The following is a 14063-nucleotide window of genomic DNA, read 5'->3' as shown; positions in this document are numbered from 1 at the left end:
ATATTCTAACGAGAAGAAGAAGAAGATTGATTTGGTGGGATCAAAACAATTATTATTATTCAGTCATTCTACACTGAATGATTGTATAGAGGAAGCACTAGACGGCGCTGATCAGTCTTTCTCTTTCTTGAAGTAAATGTTTGTTGTTTGGAGGGGCTGGCTGGGCAGCAGTAGCACACATCTTTTCAGCCTGTCTACAGGTCCTCCCTTCCCCTCCCCCCCTCCTTCCCCCCACACCCCGCGCGCAGGCCCCTTCTCACACACACACACACACACACCACGTTCTCGCCACGTCAACGCTTTTGCTGTACCGAGAGAGAAAGGAATGCTTAGCGCAGGGTTGCAAACTTTCAAGTCCCGGTATCAGAAATATCAGCCAGCAGAGCGGCGACCTTTCTCCCCCCCCCTCCCCCTCTCCCGTTCCAGAGATTGTTAAAACAACATCGGCTTTTTTTTCTTTTTTTTTAAAGCACTATATTGCTGTCACTAGTGTGACATGATGATGATGATGATGATGATGATGATGATTGATCTACTACTACAACAACAACAACAACAACAAATCTGAGGGTGAGATGGATTTCTGAAGCAGCACTATACTGCCGACTGAGATAACTATACTACTACTACGTGGCGGCAGCAGAACATGAACAAAGAGAGAGAGAGAGAGAGAGAGAGAGAGAATGGGGGAATCTACCTTACACAGCTGGTGCCGGGAGAGAAAAAGCCAGAAACTGAGATAAACGGCAAACGGGTAAAAGGGGACCATTCTCAACTACAACTGTTTTCTTCAACACCGGGCCGGCGACTTGGAAGAAAAACGGCGGAAAACCAACCGGCGCCACACAGTTTAGCGAGAAAACTATACAGCAGACTATACAGCTCCGTTTTGCTCTACGCCTCGCCGAGTAGGAGTTGGTGGAGAGAAAAAACAGAAATTGAGAAAAACGGCAAACGGTCTTTGCCGAGCTGCTGCGGCTATGTTGACAACCTCTAAAATCGCACACAGCAAGATTTCCCGCAGTTTGTGTATGTGTGTGTGTGACTTTCTCTCTCTCTCTCTTTCCTTTTCCTTGTATAAAGTTTTTCTTCAATCAATATTCCCTCCCCGGCACAAACCCTTGTGCCCTCAACGAGGACGGATCATCGACTATACTGGAGCAGCAAGCAGCAGCAAGCAGAGAGAGAGAGAGAGAGAGAGAAAGACAGAAGGAGATCGAGCCACTGACCACAACAACAACAACAACAACTATGGCCGCGACTCGAGGGATTATAACGACAACAACAACAACAACAACAACAACTGGTCATGCTGAAATGGAGCAGCAGCGGGACAATGATGAGACACTTACTACATATTCATTATATATGCAGGACCCCCGCCTGAAAAATCGTCGGATTATGACGGCCGGTACAACGAGAGGTCAAAAGCGGAAACGTGGCCGAGACTCTGACGACTGTTTTTTTATTGTGGAGCCAAAAGCGACCGCTACTGCGATGATGGCGGCCCCTGGTGACGGTACGCCGCCGCCGGTAGTCGTGATGGACTCTGATGATGACGACGATAATGACGATGACGAAAATACTTCCGAGCAACAACAGGAGGAGGAGAAGGAGGAGGGGGAGAGGGAGGAGGAGGAGGAGGAGGAGGAGGAGGAGGAGGAGGGGGAGGAGGAGGAGGAGGGGGAGGGGGAGGACGCCACCACCTCTACCATGCAGTTTCCGTATGGCGAAAGCCGCGGAGATATGGACGAAAGAGCGGAACGGCAGCAAAGGTTGGCGTCGATATCGACATCCTATATGGACGCTGAAACATTTCAGCGACTGAAACGCGTTCTCGGGAGTATTGACGCGAAATGCGCCGCTGGTGTTTCTGCAGTTAACGAATTACTGAACCGCCGGCCTAGCAGTGTGGCCGCACCACCAGCGCAGCCCCCTCCCCCCTCCTCCCAGGACACTAACACACAATGATGAAACCTCCTTCCCCCCTCCCCCATAATAAGTGTGTTTATAGTATAATAAACCAATATATAAGGACTCTGGTGGCTTCCCCGCTTATATGTTTTGTATGTGTGTGTGTGTGTGTGTGTGTGTGTGTGTGTGTGTGTGTGTGTGTGTGTGTGTGTGTATGTGTGTGTGTGTATCCCAAGAGGGTAGCCTGGCGCAGGTCGCCGAACCCACACATATACATACACGGCCCCAGTGAAAAATACACACTCACACACACGCAACACTCACACGAACACTTACACGCAACACTCACTCACAAACACACGAACACGCAAACACACGAACACGCAAACACACGAACACGCAAACATACTCACTCACAAACACACGAACACGCAAACACACTCACTCACAAACACACGAACACGCAAACACACTCACTCACAAACACACGAACACGCAAACACACTCACTCACAAACACACGAACACGCAAACACACTCACTCACAAACACACGAACACGCAAACACACTCACTCATAAACACACGAACACGCAAACACACTCACTCATAAACACACGAACACGCAAACACACTCATTCGCAAACACACGAACACGCAAACACACGAACACGCAAACATACTCACTCACAAACACACGAACACGCAAACACACTCACTCACAAACACACGAACACGCAAACACACTCACTCACAAACACACGAACACGCAAACACACGAACACGCAAACACACTCACTCACAAACACACGAACACGCAAACACACTCATTCATAAACACACGAACACGCAAACACACTCATTCACAAACACACTCACTCACAAACACACTCACTCACAAACACACGAACATACACACCGTATAAAGCAAAAATAAAATAAAAAGCGTTTCTAAACGTGTTTCCAGTTCCTCCAAAAAAAAAAATATAAAAAATAAAAGAATGACAAATAATCAAATAAGTAAAACACACACAACGACAGAGGGCCCGGTAGCCGCTCAGTCTGCCATAAGTACAGGTGGCTGAATACAGCTAAACACGCAGACACCTGGGTAGCGCGACTCCGTTGCTGTTAGCTTTCCACTGGGAGGAAGCGACCCGAATTTCCCAGCAATGGGACAATAAAGTAATGAAAATGAAATGAAAAAAACCCCGAGTGAAACCTATACACACCCCTATACCGGGGGTGTGTAATGAGAGTGTGTGTGATACAAAGGGAAACAACCGATAATGAGAAAGATTTTCCGTTTGTCAGAACGAGTGGGTTGTATCTCTCTCTCTCTCTCTCTCTCTCTCTCTCTCTCTCTCTCTGTCTCTCTCTCTCTCTCTCTCTCTCTCTCTCTCTCTCTCTCTCTCTCTCTCTCTGTGCGCTGTGCCGCAGTGATGCCGTGTGAGATGAAATTTTATACGGCCAGTAGATTGCAGCCATGTCGGCGCATATTTACCTTTCACGGCCTATTATTCCAAGTCACACGGGTTATAGGTAGACAATTATTAACTGTGCCTAAGCAATTTTGCCAGGAAAGACCCTTTTGTCAATCGTGAGATCTTTAACATGCACACCCAATGTAGTGTACACTGGGGGGAGAGTTCGGACACTGAAGAGAGTCTGCACACAAAGTTGACTCTGTGAAAAATAAATTTCCGCCGAACCTGGGATCGAACTCACGCTGACAGCGGCCAACTGAATACAAATCCAGCGCGCTACCACTAACTGAGCTATATCCCCGGGAAAAAGGAGTTGAACTACTACAAAACAACAACACACACATTTTTTCCTGCTTTGTGTGCGTATATATATAGAGAGAGAACGATCGGTGAGACAAAATTTCACCTTTTTCTTTTTTCTTCTTGTGAGATTATGGATTTCTGTACTACGAGGAGGATAACGAACACTAAGGTCGACAGCGTAGCACTAATATCATCAGCAAAGACAGAAGCAGTCTGTGAAATGGGAATTCCAGAACATATAGTCATGCAAGTTATTGAAAATCGACGCCTAGATTTTGCTGATGGAGAATTCGACAGCGTAGAGAAACTTTATCTCGCAGCTTACGAGATCGCACAGAGTCCGGAGAAACAGTCAGAATTAGCAAGAAAACTGTACTTAGCCGAAGAAAAAGAAGAAGAAGAAGAAGAACGCCGTCGTCGTCGTCGCGAACAACTAGTTCCTCGAGCGTCGTCGTCGTCGTCGTCGTCGTCGTTTGCACTAATAAAGGAACGCGTACGATTCTTAGCCAAAGAAAACCAGAACTTGAGAAACCGTAAATTCTGCCGAGCTTGTTTAAAAGTGGAGCTAGCTAACAGTGGTATTACTTTCTTACCCTGCGGACATTTTCTCACCTGTGAAAAATGCTCGAACATGTTTGACAATTGTTTGGCTTGCGGCAAGAAAATCATGGGGACCGTCCGCACATTTCTGTCGTAAAAGTGAGTAATTATTATTTTGTGTCAACACACACAGCCACCAATTTTTCCACCACTACCCCCCCCCCCCCCCCCCCTGTCCAGGCAGAATATTGAAATGAAATTGGAAGGAGAGAGAGAGAGAGAGAGAGAGCCGGCCAAAGACTATACACACAACAAGGGGGAAAAAAAAAAAGACAAGACATTTTTCTGAGGAAGACAATAAGACTGGAGCCTCAACATATAGTAGTCTAAAAACAAACCCATATACTACTACTACTACTAACGGATAGTGCCGCAAGGGGAGATAACAAATAATGATGGGTCCTTCCACAAAGCTGCATCATTGTACCCAAAAAAAAGCGTGACACGACACACTGCTTCGTGAAAATTGAAAGTGTCTGAAATAAACAAATTGAACTAGTGTGTCAACCGTCAACAAACAAACATCATCGTCTGTGTGAACAAATCCATTTAACATTGAGTTTACCGTCATGTAGCTGAACAACGATGTACGATTTAGACTGGTGGGAGGGAGGAGCTAACAAATCATCGCCTATTTTCGCCGCCGCGGCGCACTTGACGTCAGCGGGCATGTGCTTTTGTGACCCGTGATTCGATTGGTCCGCCGGCTGGGCCGGCTTGTGAATGAATGTGTTGTGAATGGAATTCTTTTTGTGGTGACGCCCCGTCATTGATATGCGACTCTGAAGCAAGCCGCCGGGCCCGGTAGCAAGGCAGCCCAGCCCAGCCCAGCCCAGCCACAGCCGCTGCGCCACGTCTGACTCTATATCGATTTTTTTTGACTGTACGGGCAAATTTGCCGCACGGTTGTTTCCCTCCCCCCTTGACATCTCTCCCAACATTTCGTACGTTTCTTTTCGCGATTTTCACTTTTTGAGCAAAAGTCCGCGCCCCAAAATAATATCAGATCCCGGGCCAAGTTGTTCTTCCGTTCTTCTTCTTTCTCCCCCCCTTCCCCTCCAGGGTGTGTGTGTGTGTGTGTGTGTGTGTGTATAAATGCCGTACGGGTCAGCTCGAAGGGACACTTGGCCTCACAACCACTACACGAGAGGAGGTTGTTCTTGTCTCAGTTGAATGGTTCTCCTACTACTACCACTCATACTAATAGTACTACCAATACTACTTGTACTTAAAAGTACGTTCTTTTTTCTTAACAGTATGATGGCTAGTAACACACGGAACAACGACGACGGCGGCCGCTGTGGCCGCACGGTGGCACCGACCGGCACGATGATAACAAGAGGTCAAAAGCGAAAACTTCATCGACAGAATACAGTATGGAACATCCAGAAAGACCACGATGAACAGCAACAACAACAACAAGAACAACAAGAACAACAACAAGAACAGCAAGAACAACAACAAGAGCCTAGTGGTGGTGGTGTTGTTGCTACCCCGTGGCAGCGCCCACTGAGAAAACAATTAAAACCCAAGAAAATTGTTAAATTTGCCACCACCACCATTACTACTACCACCACTACCACCAACACCGCCAACAACAGCAGCACCAGCGTGGATGACAAACAACAACAACAACAACAACAACAGTTGGATGAAGTTTTTCCAGACATCAATGATGAAATCGAACTCGACTGCGAAGACGATGATTTTGACGAGGAACCGATGGTACATGACGCGGAACAAGACGTCGACTCTGCGATCGCCACCACCACAACCGTGACCAGTCAACCACCGCCAGCACCACCCGCGGCAGCAGCCCCAGACGTCATCAACAACACCGACGATGACGACGACGAAAAAACCAATTCCAAAGAGCAACAACAACAACAACAACAACAACAACAACAACAGCAAGAGCCCGTCGTCGTCACCACTGCCACAGCCATGCCGCAGTTTTCCGAAGAAGGGATGTCAGCGATAGCACCACCCACGCGGGCGGCCCCGCCGGACACCATCACCATCATCAACAACAACAACAACAACAACAACAACGATGACGACGACGATGACGACGACGATGACGACGACGATGACGACGGTTATTATGTCTGCAGTAGTAGCGAAGACGAGACATACCCGAGCCCACCAACGCTGCCGGACCCCAACACCAACGCCACAACAACAACAACAACAACAACAATGACCAGTCAACCACCGCCAGCACCACCCGCGGCAGCAGCCCCAGACGTCATCAACAACACCGACGATGACGACGATGAAAAAACCAATTCCAAAGAGCAACAACAGCAACAACAACAACAACAACAACAGCAAGAGCCCGTCGTCGTCACCACTGCCACAGCCATGCCGCAGTTTTCCGAAGAAGGGATGTCAGCGATAGCACCACCCACGCGGGCGGCCCCGCCGGACACCATCACCACCATCAACAACAACAACAACAACAACAACAACAACAACAACGATGACGACGACGATGACGACGACGATGACGACGACGATGACGACGGTTATTATGTCTGCAGTAGTAGCGAAGACGAGACATACCCGAGCCCACCAACGCTGCCGGACCCCAACACCAACGCCACAACAACAACAACAACAACAACAACAATGATGGATACGATTGACTAATAACACTCCCCTCCCCCCCCCCCCCTTGTTCAAGATCGGTGGTGGTGGAAGATAGACGAGAGACGTCTAAGTTTATGTCGTTGTTGTATTTTGTTATTATTATTATACGAAGAGAGGTGGTGGTGGTGGCGGTGATCACTGACGTGTGAGATATTATAAAAAAAAAAACACTGGTAGAGAAAGTATACCCCGCCTTTCATTTGTTGGGTATACTCATTCGATTGCCGGGCCAGCTCGCTTGAAGGTACCCCGCTGTTGTCGTCGTTAGATATTGTACGTGTAACATGATATAATAAGTGTGGTGTTGAGTGTAATAAAACTATATATATATATAAAGACTCTTGTGGTTTTCTGTTTGTGTGTCTGTGTAGTGTGTGTGTGTGTGTGTGTGTGTGTGTGTGTATGTATGTGTGCGCGGTTGAAAGAAATCTAAAAAATTGAATTCTCCTTCTGCCTCTCTCCATTCTTTTTCTCTGTGTGTGTGTGTGTGTGTGTGTGTGTGTGTGTGTGTGTGTGTGTGTGTGTGTGTATGTGTAGTGTGTCCCAGGAGGATAGCCTGGTGCAGGTCGCCGAACCCACACATATACATACACGGCCCAAGCGAAAAATACACACTCACACACACACACGCACACACATACAACACTCACCGTCACAAACGCATGAACACGCACACACACTTACAAACACACGCACACGCACATACAATACACCACCAACAATAAATGTTTCTGTTCATAATTTATTAAAATCCTAAAAACACAATCCTAAACAATACATAATTACCAGATCGGAATAAAAGCACACAAATTAAATGCTGTCAAAGCAGACGACACAAAACAAACATTTTCTGGGGCAGGGGAAGATAATAAGACTGGAGTTATCCCCCCAACATACAAGTTAAAGACTGACCCATTCTAACGGATAGTGCAGGGGAGATAACAAAAATGGTGATTTAAGAAACTCTCTCTTTGCGAAGAGATTTTGCTTTATAGAGTCTGTATCTGTGGGGTGTGCGTTCGTGTGTCCGTGTGTACTGTGTGTGTAGTGTGTTTGTGAGTGTGTATGTATGTGGAGTGTGTTTCTGAGTGTGTATGTATGTGGAGTGTGTTTCTGAGTGTGTATGTATGTGTAGTGTGTTTCTGAGTGTGTATGTATGTGTAGTGTGTTTCTGAGTGTAGTGTGTGTAGTGTGTGTAGTGTGTCTCAGGAGGGTAGCCTGGCGCAGGTTGCCGAACATACACGGCCCCAGTGAAAAATACACACTCACACGCAACACTCACCGTCACAAACGCATGAACACGCACACACACTTACAAACACACGTATACTCACACACGCACACGCACACACAATACACCAACAATAATAAATGTTTCTGTTCATAATTTATTAACATCCTAAAAACACAGTCCTAAACAATACATAATTACCAGATCGGAATAAAAGCACACAAATTAAATGCTGTCAAAGCAGACGACACAAAACAAACATTTTCTGGAGCAGGGGAAGATAATAAGACTGGAGTTATCCCCCCAACATACAAGTTAAAGACTGACCCATTCTAACGGATAGTGCAGGGGAGATAACAAAAATGGTGATTTAAGAAACTCTCTCTTTGCGAAGAGATTTTGTTTTATAGAGTCTGTATCTGTGGGGTGTGCGTTCGTGTGTTCGTGTGTAGTGTGTTTGTAGTGTGTTCGTGTGTGTGTATGTGTGTGTAGTGTGTTTGTGTGAGTGTGTAGTGTGTTTGTGTGAGTGTGTAGTGTGGTGTTACAGGTCGCCAAACCCACAAGATATATATACGGCACAATAGCGAAATACACACACACACACACACACACACAAACGACTAAATAAACACGGCACAATAAGAGAGAGAAAGAGAAAGAGAAAGAGAGTGTGTGTGAGAGAGAGAGAGTCTATACACACACCCATACAAAGGGGAACAACCGCTGCTAAAGAGAGAAAGATTTTCTGACAACGGTTGTAGAACTTGGCATCTTTCCGACAGAGACAACACAGAATTACGATGATGATAAAAAAATCCAAAAATCATTCAATAATTCATAAAAAATTATAAATATTTTATTTCATATCAAAACCACACGGACGATAACAGGCACCGCCCATTTGTTACATACATGTATTTTTTACTCACATGGTCTGAAGTTTTCTACCTGGGCTACAACATATATATATATATATATATATATATAGTATACTTACAGGGGGTATAAGTCCCCCATCGGGAGCCCGGACCCCCCCTTTTTATAACATTTTGAGCATACGGCCACCGGAGATCGGGGGACCTAAGGTAAATACGAATTTGAAAGCGGGAGAAGGGAGAAGGGAGGTAATGCTTTGCGTTACTATAAGCAAGACATCATAAAGTGTACTGTCTCCCTTTACTAGGATTAAAAATATCTGCCGTTTGAGATTTAATTTAAATTGAAGTTTGTAGTCAATATGTACATTATGTAAAAAAGGGAATTTATGGACCCCACACCTTTTTATTCCAAATCTCAAAAACAATTGAGTTATATTTTAAAAAAAATCAGGGTTAAGCTTCTTAACCTACAATCTAAAGAACTAATCCAAAACAAATCTGTTTGAGTCCTCATTCGGTGCAAGATTAAAAATTTCTAAGATGTACGGCTTGATTTTGCTGTGACCCTGCAACCGGGAAAATGGCGTCCAACTGATTCAGATGTATGCGGTAAGTCATTTTTGCTTTCTTTGATTTGTTCTTTATCTAACTTATTTATCAAGTATTATTTCTTTCTTGTACTACTATTTGACTTGTTGTCAATTGTGTGCTTTGCTGGGAAGAATGGTAATAACATAACATAGGGTTACAAAGATTTACTTGAAGTTACAGCAAGTACTGAGTAGCGAACTTGCATGCGCACGTGTTTCCAGAAATCGGGAACTCGACTCGAAACTTTTGAACATATTAAACCATTTTTCTGACACTAGTGCATATATTTTGTTGACAAATAGTATCATTTAGTAATTCTACATCGAAACATGTGCTTGGTATTTCGGATAACAGACTCGTCTGAGGTGTCAGCTTTTGAGTGGAGAAATTGAAACTCGCTGCGAGATCGCGAGCTCTTCCGTCGTTTCGAACTTTTGCACTTTGTGGCTGGTTTTTCTGTGACATCATGTATGGACTTCGAGATTTTAATATCTATATATATTTATTAACAACAACAGAACGTTAAACAGCTTGTTGTTACTTTTTAAGGAAACGAAGAAGAAATAAAAACGTAAATAAAACTTATATAGTTATACTGTGAGTGTGACTGTCAGAAGCGAAACTGACTGAAATCAACATCGGGTCGTGTCCGAACAGATTTTCTTAAAAAAAGAAAACAGAGAAGTTTGAGTTGCTGACGACCGTTTCCTCAAGCAAACTGCTTCGATTTCATGTTTGACATTGTCGATGGTGTCCACCAGTTGGTGCATGTTTTAATGCAAAAAAGAGTTAGTTTCTGAGCAAGCATTTCTTTACAGCAGTCCCTGCAATGATGAAGGCCCTCCGAGAAAGAGAGTGAAAAATCGGCCACCGTTCTCAGCATCGCGTATCTGTGTGTAACCTTTTTCATTGACAAGATACTCTTGTTTCCCTGCAGCCTTGACCAGTGAGTCGGTTACCTAATCTGTGAACCCTTCAGTTGTGTTGCTTTGTCAAAAGTTAGACACAGTCAACTAGTTTTGCTCTGAGTGAACAGTGCAGCTGGCCTCAATTAGCCGGTGACACCTCTCTGGCCACAGCACCAAACAGTACATGGCTGGGGGGAGAGAGAGGGGGGGGGGGGTAGCTGGCTAAACTCAGTGGGGTGTCTGGTGTCACTGAAGTCAGCAGGAAGAGCATTGGAGAGAAATAGAGAGGTGTACTTGGAATAAAGGCCGTGAAAGGTGAATGCTCGCCCTAATAGGCTTGAGGTTTGCTGACCGATGTGAATGCGTGATATATTGTGTAAAAAATTCCATCTCACACGGCAGAAATTAATATGTAAATCGCCGTGAGCTCTTGTGAGAAACGGCGATTAATAAATGTCCATTATTATTATTATTACTCTTCCAAACAATTTCCAAGGATCAGTTGTCAGGGCTTAGGGTAGTCAGTGAGGGAGAGTGAGAGCGGTTTGTGTACAGTCCGACAGAAGAGTGAAAAGTCACTGCCACAAGATCGGCATGCAGTCAATAAAGCCAGACAAGAAGAATGATTATGACATGCGGCTCTATCTGCTGGTTTTTTTTATTCAAACTGGTTTTCAACGCTTATTCTCACAAAGCATCTGCACACCTGCCTCTGCCTCTGTGCTGTGTTTGTGTGGCTGCTTTCGTATGATGTCAGTGCATGGTGAGTGCGTTCACTGCCTTGTCACCACTTCCCTACCTTTTTCAGAATGTTTTCTTGGAGTTGGATAATTCTTTGAATTTGCGATTTTCCAACATCAAGACTTTTTGCAATCGCGATGGCAGTTTCTCCCTTTTTGTGTTTGTTCACAACATTCACTCGATTTTCGCGAGTTAAATATTTTCTTTTCTTTGTAGACGCCATGTTGATCTCCACTGCTCTTCTGTCCAAAGACTGTCTATTCTGACTGAATTGAACGGTGTGTGTTGGTCTCGTGAGTTTGTTTTCTCGATGATTGGTTTGTGATGTTTACTCAGCCCACCCAACCATCACACCTCTCAGCGGTTAATTAGTGCCTTTGCTTACGCAAGACGGTTATAACTGGTTATAGCGGGGTGGTCGCTACACTGGTGACAACTATATAAGGAAACACATCGGTTAAAAAAAAAAGGTCGTTGTGGCGGGGTAGTCCTCAGAGAGAGGGGTCGTTGTGAGGGGTTCCACTGTATTATTATTATTATTAGATGTATTAGCAGTGAGATTTTGTCATTTGAATTGTGCTATTTTTCCACTCTCAGTAACCATCTGTTTCTTGTTCCAGACACCCACATAGAGGATGCAGGTGACTCCAGCCCCGAGGTGGAGTTTGTCCCGCGCTACGATCGGATCGCAGGCTCTCGTGACAACTACAATGTGTTCACTTCCAACTTGCCAGGTGCTCAGAACGTGACCATTCGGCCAGCCAGTAGCGACAAAACCCCTGCTGCTACGGCGGGGGCCCGAACCGTGTCGCAGTCACAGAGAGACAGCGTTGGCGCCACTTTGCCCAGAGCCGGTGCACTGACTGTTACTGGACTCAATCAGGTGAGAGTGAAGGGAGGGGTGGGGGTGAAAGAAAAGCAGGGTCTCAGAGAGGGGCATTGTTAGCGCAACTTTGTTCCGGAGCTGGTGCAGTCGACTTGATTATGTAAGGAAGAAGTGAAGAGAGAAATGGGGGAAGTTGAGGGGGGAAGGGGAGAAAGGCAGGCATGCCTACAGACAGAAAGAGAGGGTGGTGCCCCCAACAATGTATGCAATTTTTGTGAATTAGAACAAGATACAGTTTATCATTATTTGTGGCAATGTGAACATGTCCAGGTTTTTTGGACGGAATTTGAAAAATGTCTGAAAGAAAAATGTTATAACTGTGACAGACTCAGACTTACACCAACACTGGTACTATTGAACCATGAAAACCACATGAAAACAGACGCTGCGCTGGTTTTGATTATATTTTATTAATATACTGTATCGTACCTTTCAAATGCCTGAGCCACCTGATTATACTGTAGGTAGTTTTTGCTCCTCTGCGCATTACATTGTGCAGTATCACAGTATTGTGTCATGCATTATATCCGCAGGGCATTAGCAGAGACTAAAATATGTTAGTTGAAAAAAATGTCCAGTCTGTTGTTTATTTTAAGGCATGTTCATGTTCTTTTGTGATGTTGCAGCATACACAGCAGTTTATTATTAATCAAATCCTGCTGATATCATAATTGACCAACCAACAAATGTTACTGGTATAAAAAGTACCAATCAACATAATCTCACTCCGATTGTCCTGTTACATACAGCTTGTTATTAGAGCTTTGACAAATTGTTCTGTTTCGAAATTTTTGTTCAGCTCATTCCAAAAGACAGTACCAAAAGACAGTACCAAAAGACAGTACCAAAAGACAGTACCAAAAGACAGTACCAAAAGACAGTACCAAAAGAGTACAGTGAAAACCCCCTCTAAAAATTTGAGAAAATCAGGTCTTAAAAAGGAGGGAGTCTTAAAATGGGGGTAATTTTACAGAGGTTATGAACAGAAAGTCTGAAAAAACAAGGTCTTAAAAAGGAGGGAGTCTTGAATTGGGGGTGTCTTAAAAGGGGTGGTTCCACTGTATCAATGTTGTTACGATGCTGCGTTACAGGCAGGGCGTAACGGCACCACACCGGCGCCAGAGACTGGAGCCTTCAGCGGTGTGCAGTACAGGGCTCCTGCCCCCGGCCCCACCCTTCGCTGGGAGAACCCTCACTCTGACCCCTACAGTGTGCTCAATGTCTTCTCCAGGAACCAACGATATGTCAAAGGTACGCCAGTCACAAAATCACATCAAGTTCAAAACAAGTTGAATCATCGGTTTCAGTTGTGACATGCTTGTCATCATTGTGACACACACACAAGCAGGGACTTCTTCTTCGTTCATTGGCTGAAAATCCCACGTTCACTTATGATCATGCACGTAAAAGTGCATGATCGTTTTTACCCTGCCATTCAGGCAGTCATACGCCACTTTTGGGGGAATGCAGGAGACAGTCATGTCCGGAGTCTTTTTTCTTCTCCCAGAGACTTTTGTCAGAAGTTAGCCAGTTTCCCTGATCTGCTTCGTGTGAATATGTCCCAGAATATTTTGAAGAAATCACCAATCTTCAGTTTTTTGTATTGCAAAAAAAAAAAAAAAGGAACGAGATAAGAAAAGCTAAATTGTCTGGCGTTCCAGTCAGTAAATGTTCACATGTGGAATTTGGGGGCCCGGTAGCTCATTTGGTAGAGCACTGGACTTGTGATCCTAGGGTCGCAGGTTGGAATCCGGGCTGGGGCGGACACAGGTCAACTTTATGTGCAGACTCAGAGACGGTGTCCATGTTCCACCCCCGTGTCACCACTGTGGCACGTAAAAGACCTCGCTCATTCTGCCACAAGTGCAGGTGGC

General features: G+C 45.0%; 1 protein-coding gene across 1 annotated transcript; it reads left to right on the top strand.

Annotated features, from left to right (window-relative positions):
- Positions 1 to 1500: 1500 nt before the first annotated feature.
- Positions 1501 to 12249, top strand: LOC138955382 (probable WRKY transcription factor protein 1). The gene is made up of 3 exons (XM_070326994.1): positions 1501 to 1775; positions 5559 to 6829; positions 11924 to 12249. The coding sequence occupies exons 1-3, from the start codon at positions 1501 to 1503 to the stop codon at positions 12247 to 12249; spliced, it is 1872 nt and encodes a 623-aa protein (XP_070183095.1).
- The last annotated feature ends 1814 nt before the right edge of the window (positions 12250 to 14063 follow it).

Source organism: Littorina saxatilis, unplaced genomic scaffold (genome assembly GCF_037325665.1).
Source record: "Littorina saxatilis isolate snail1 unplaced genomic scaffold, US_GU_Lsax_2.0 scaffold_1483, whole genome shotgun sequence".
Classification (NCBI taxonomy): domain Eukaryota; kingdom Metazoa; phylum Mollusca; class Gastropoda; order Littorinimorpha; family Littorinidae; genus Littorina; species Littorina saxatilis.
The sequence above is the reverse complement of the archived record's forward strand: the minus strand, read 5'-3'. Positions and strand labels throughout refer to the sequence as shown.

Excerpts from the sequence above, each read along its gene's own strand:
- LOC138955382 (XM_070326994.1), top strand. The coding sequence starts at position 1,501 with ATGGCGGCCCCTGGTGACGGTACGCCGCCGCCGGTAGTCGTGATGGAC. Across the intron at positions 1,776-5,558 it reads AGAGCGGAACGGCAGCAAAG|TATGATGGCTAGTAACACAC; the intron begins GTTGGCGTCGAT and ends TTTTCTTAACAG. Across the intron at positions 6,830-11,923 it reads TGACGACGACGATGACGACG|ACACCCACATAGAGGATGCA; the intron begins GTTATTATGTCT and ends TTCTTGTTCCAG.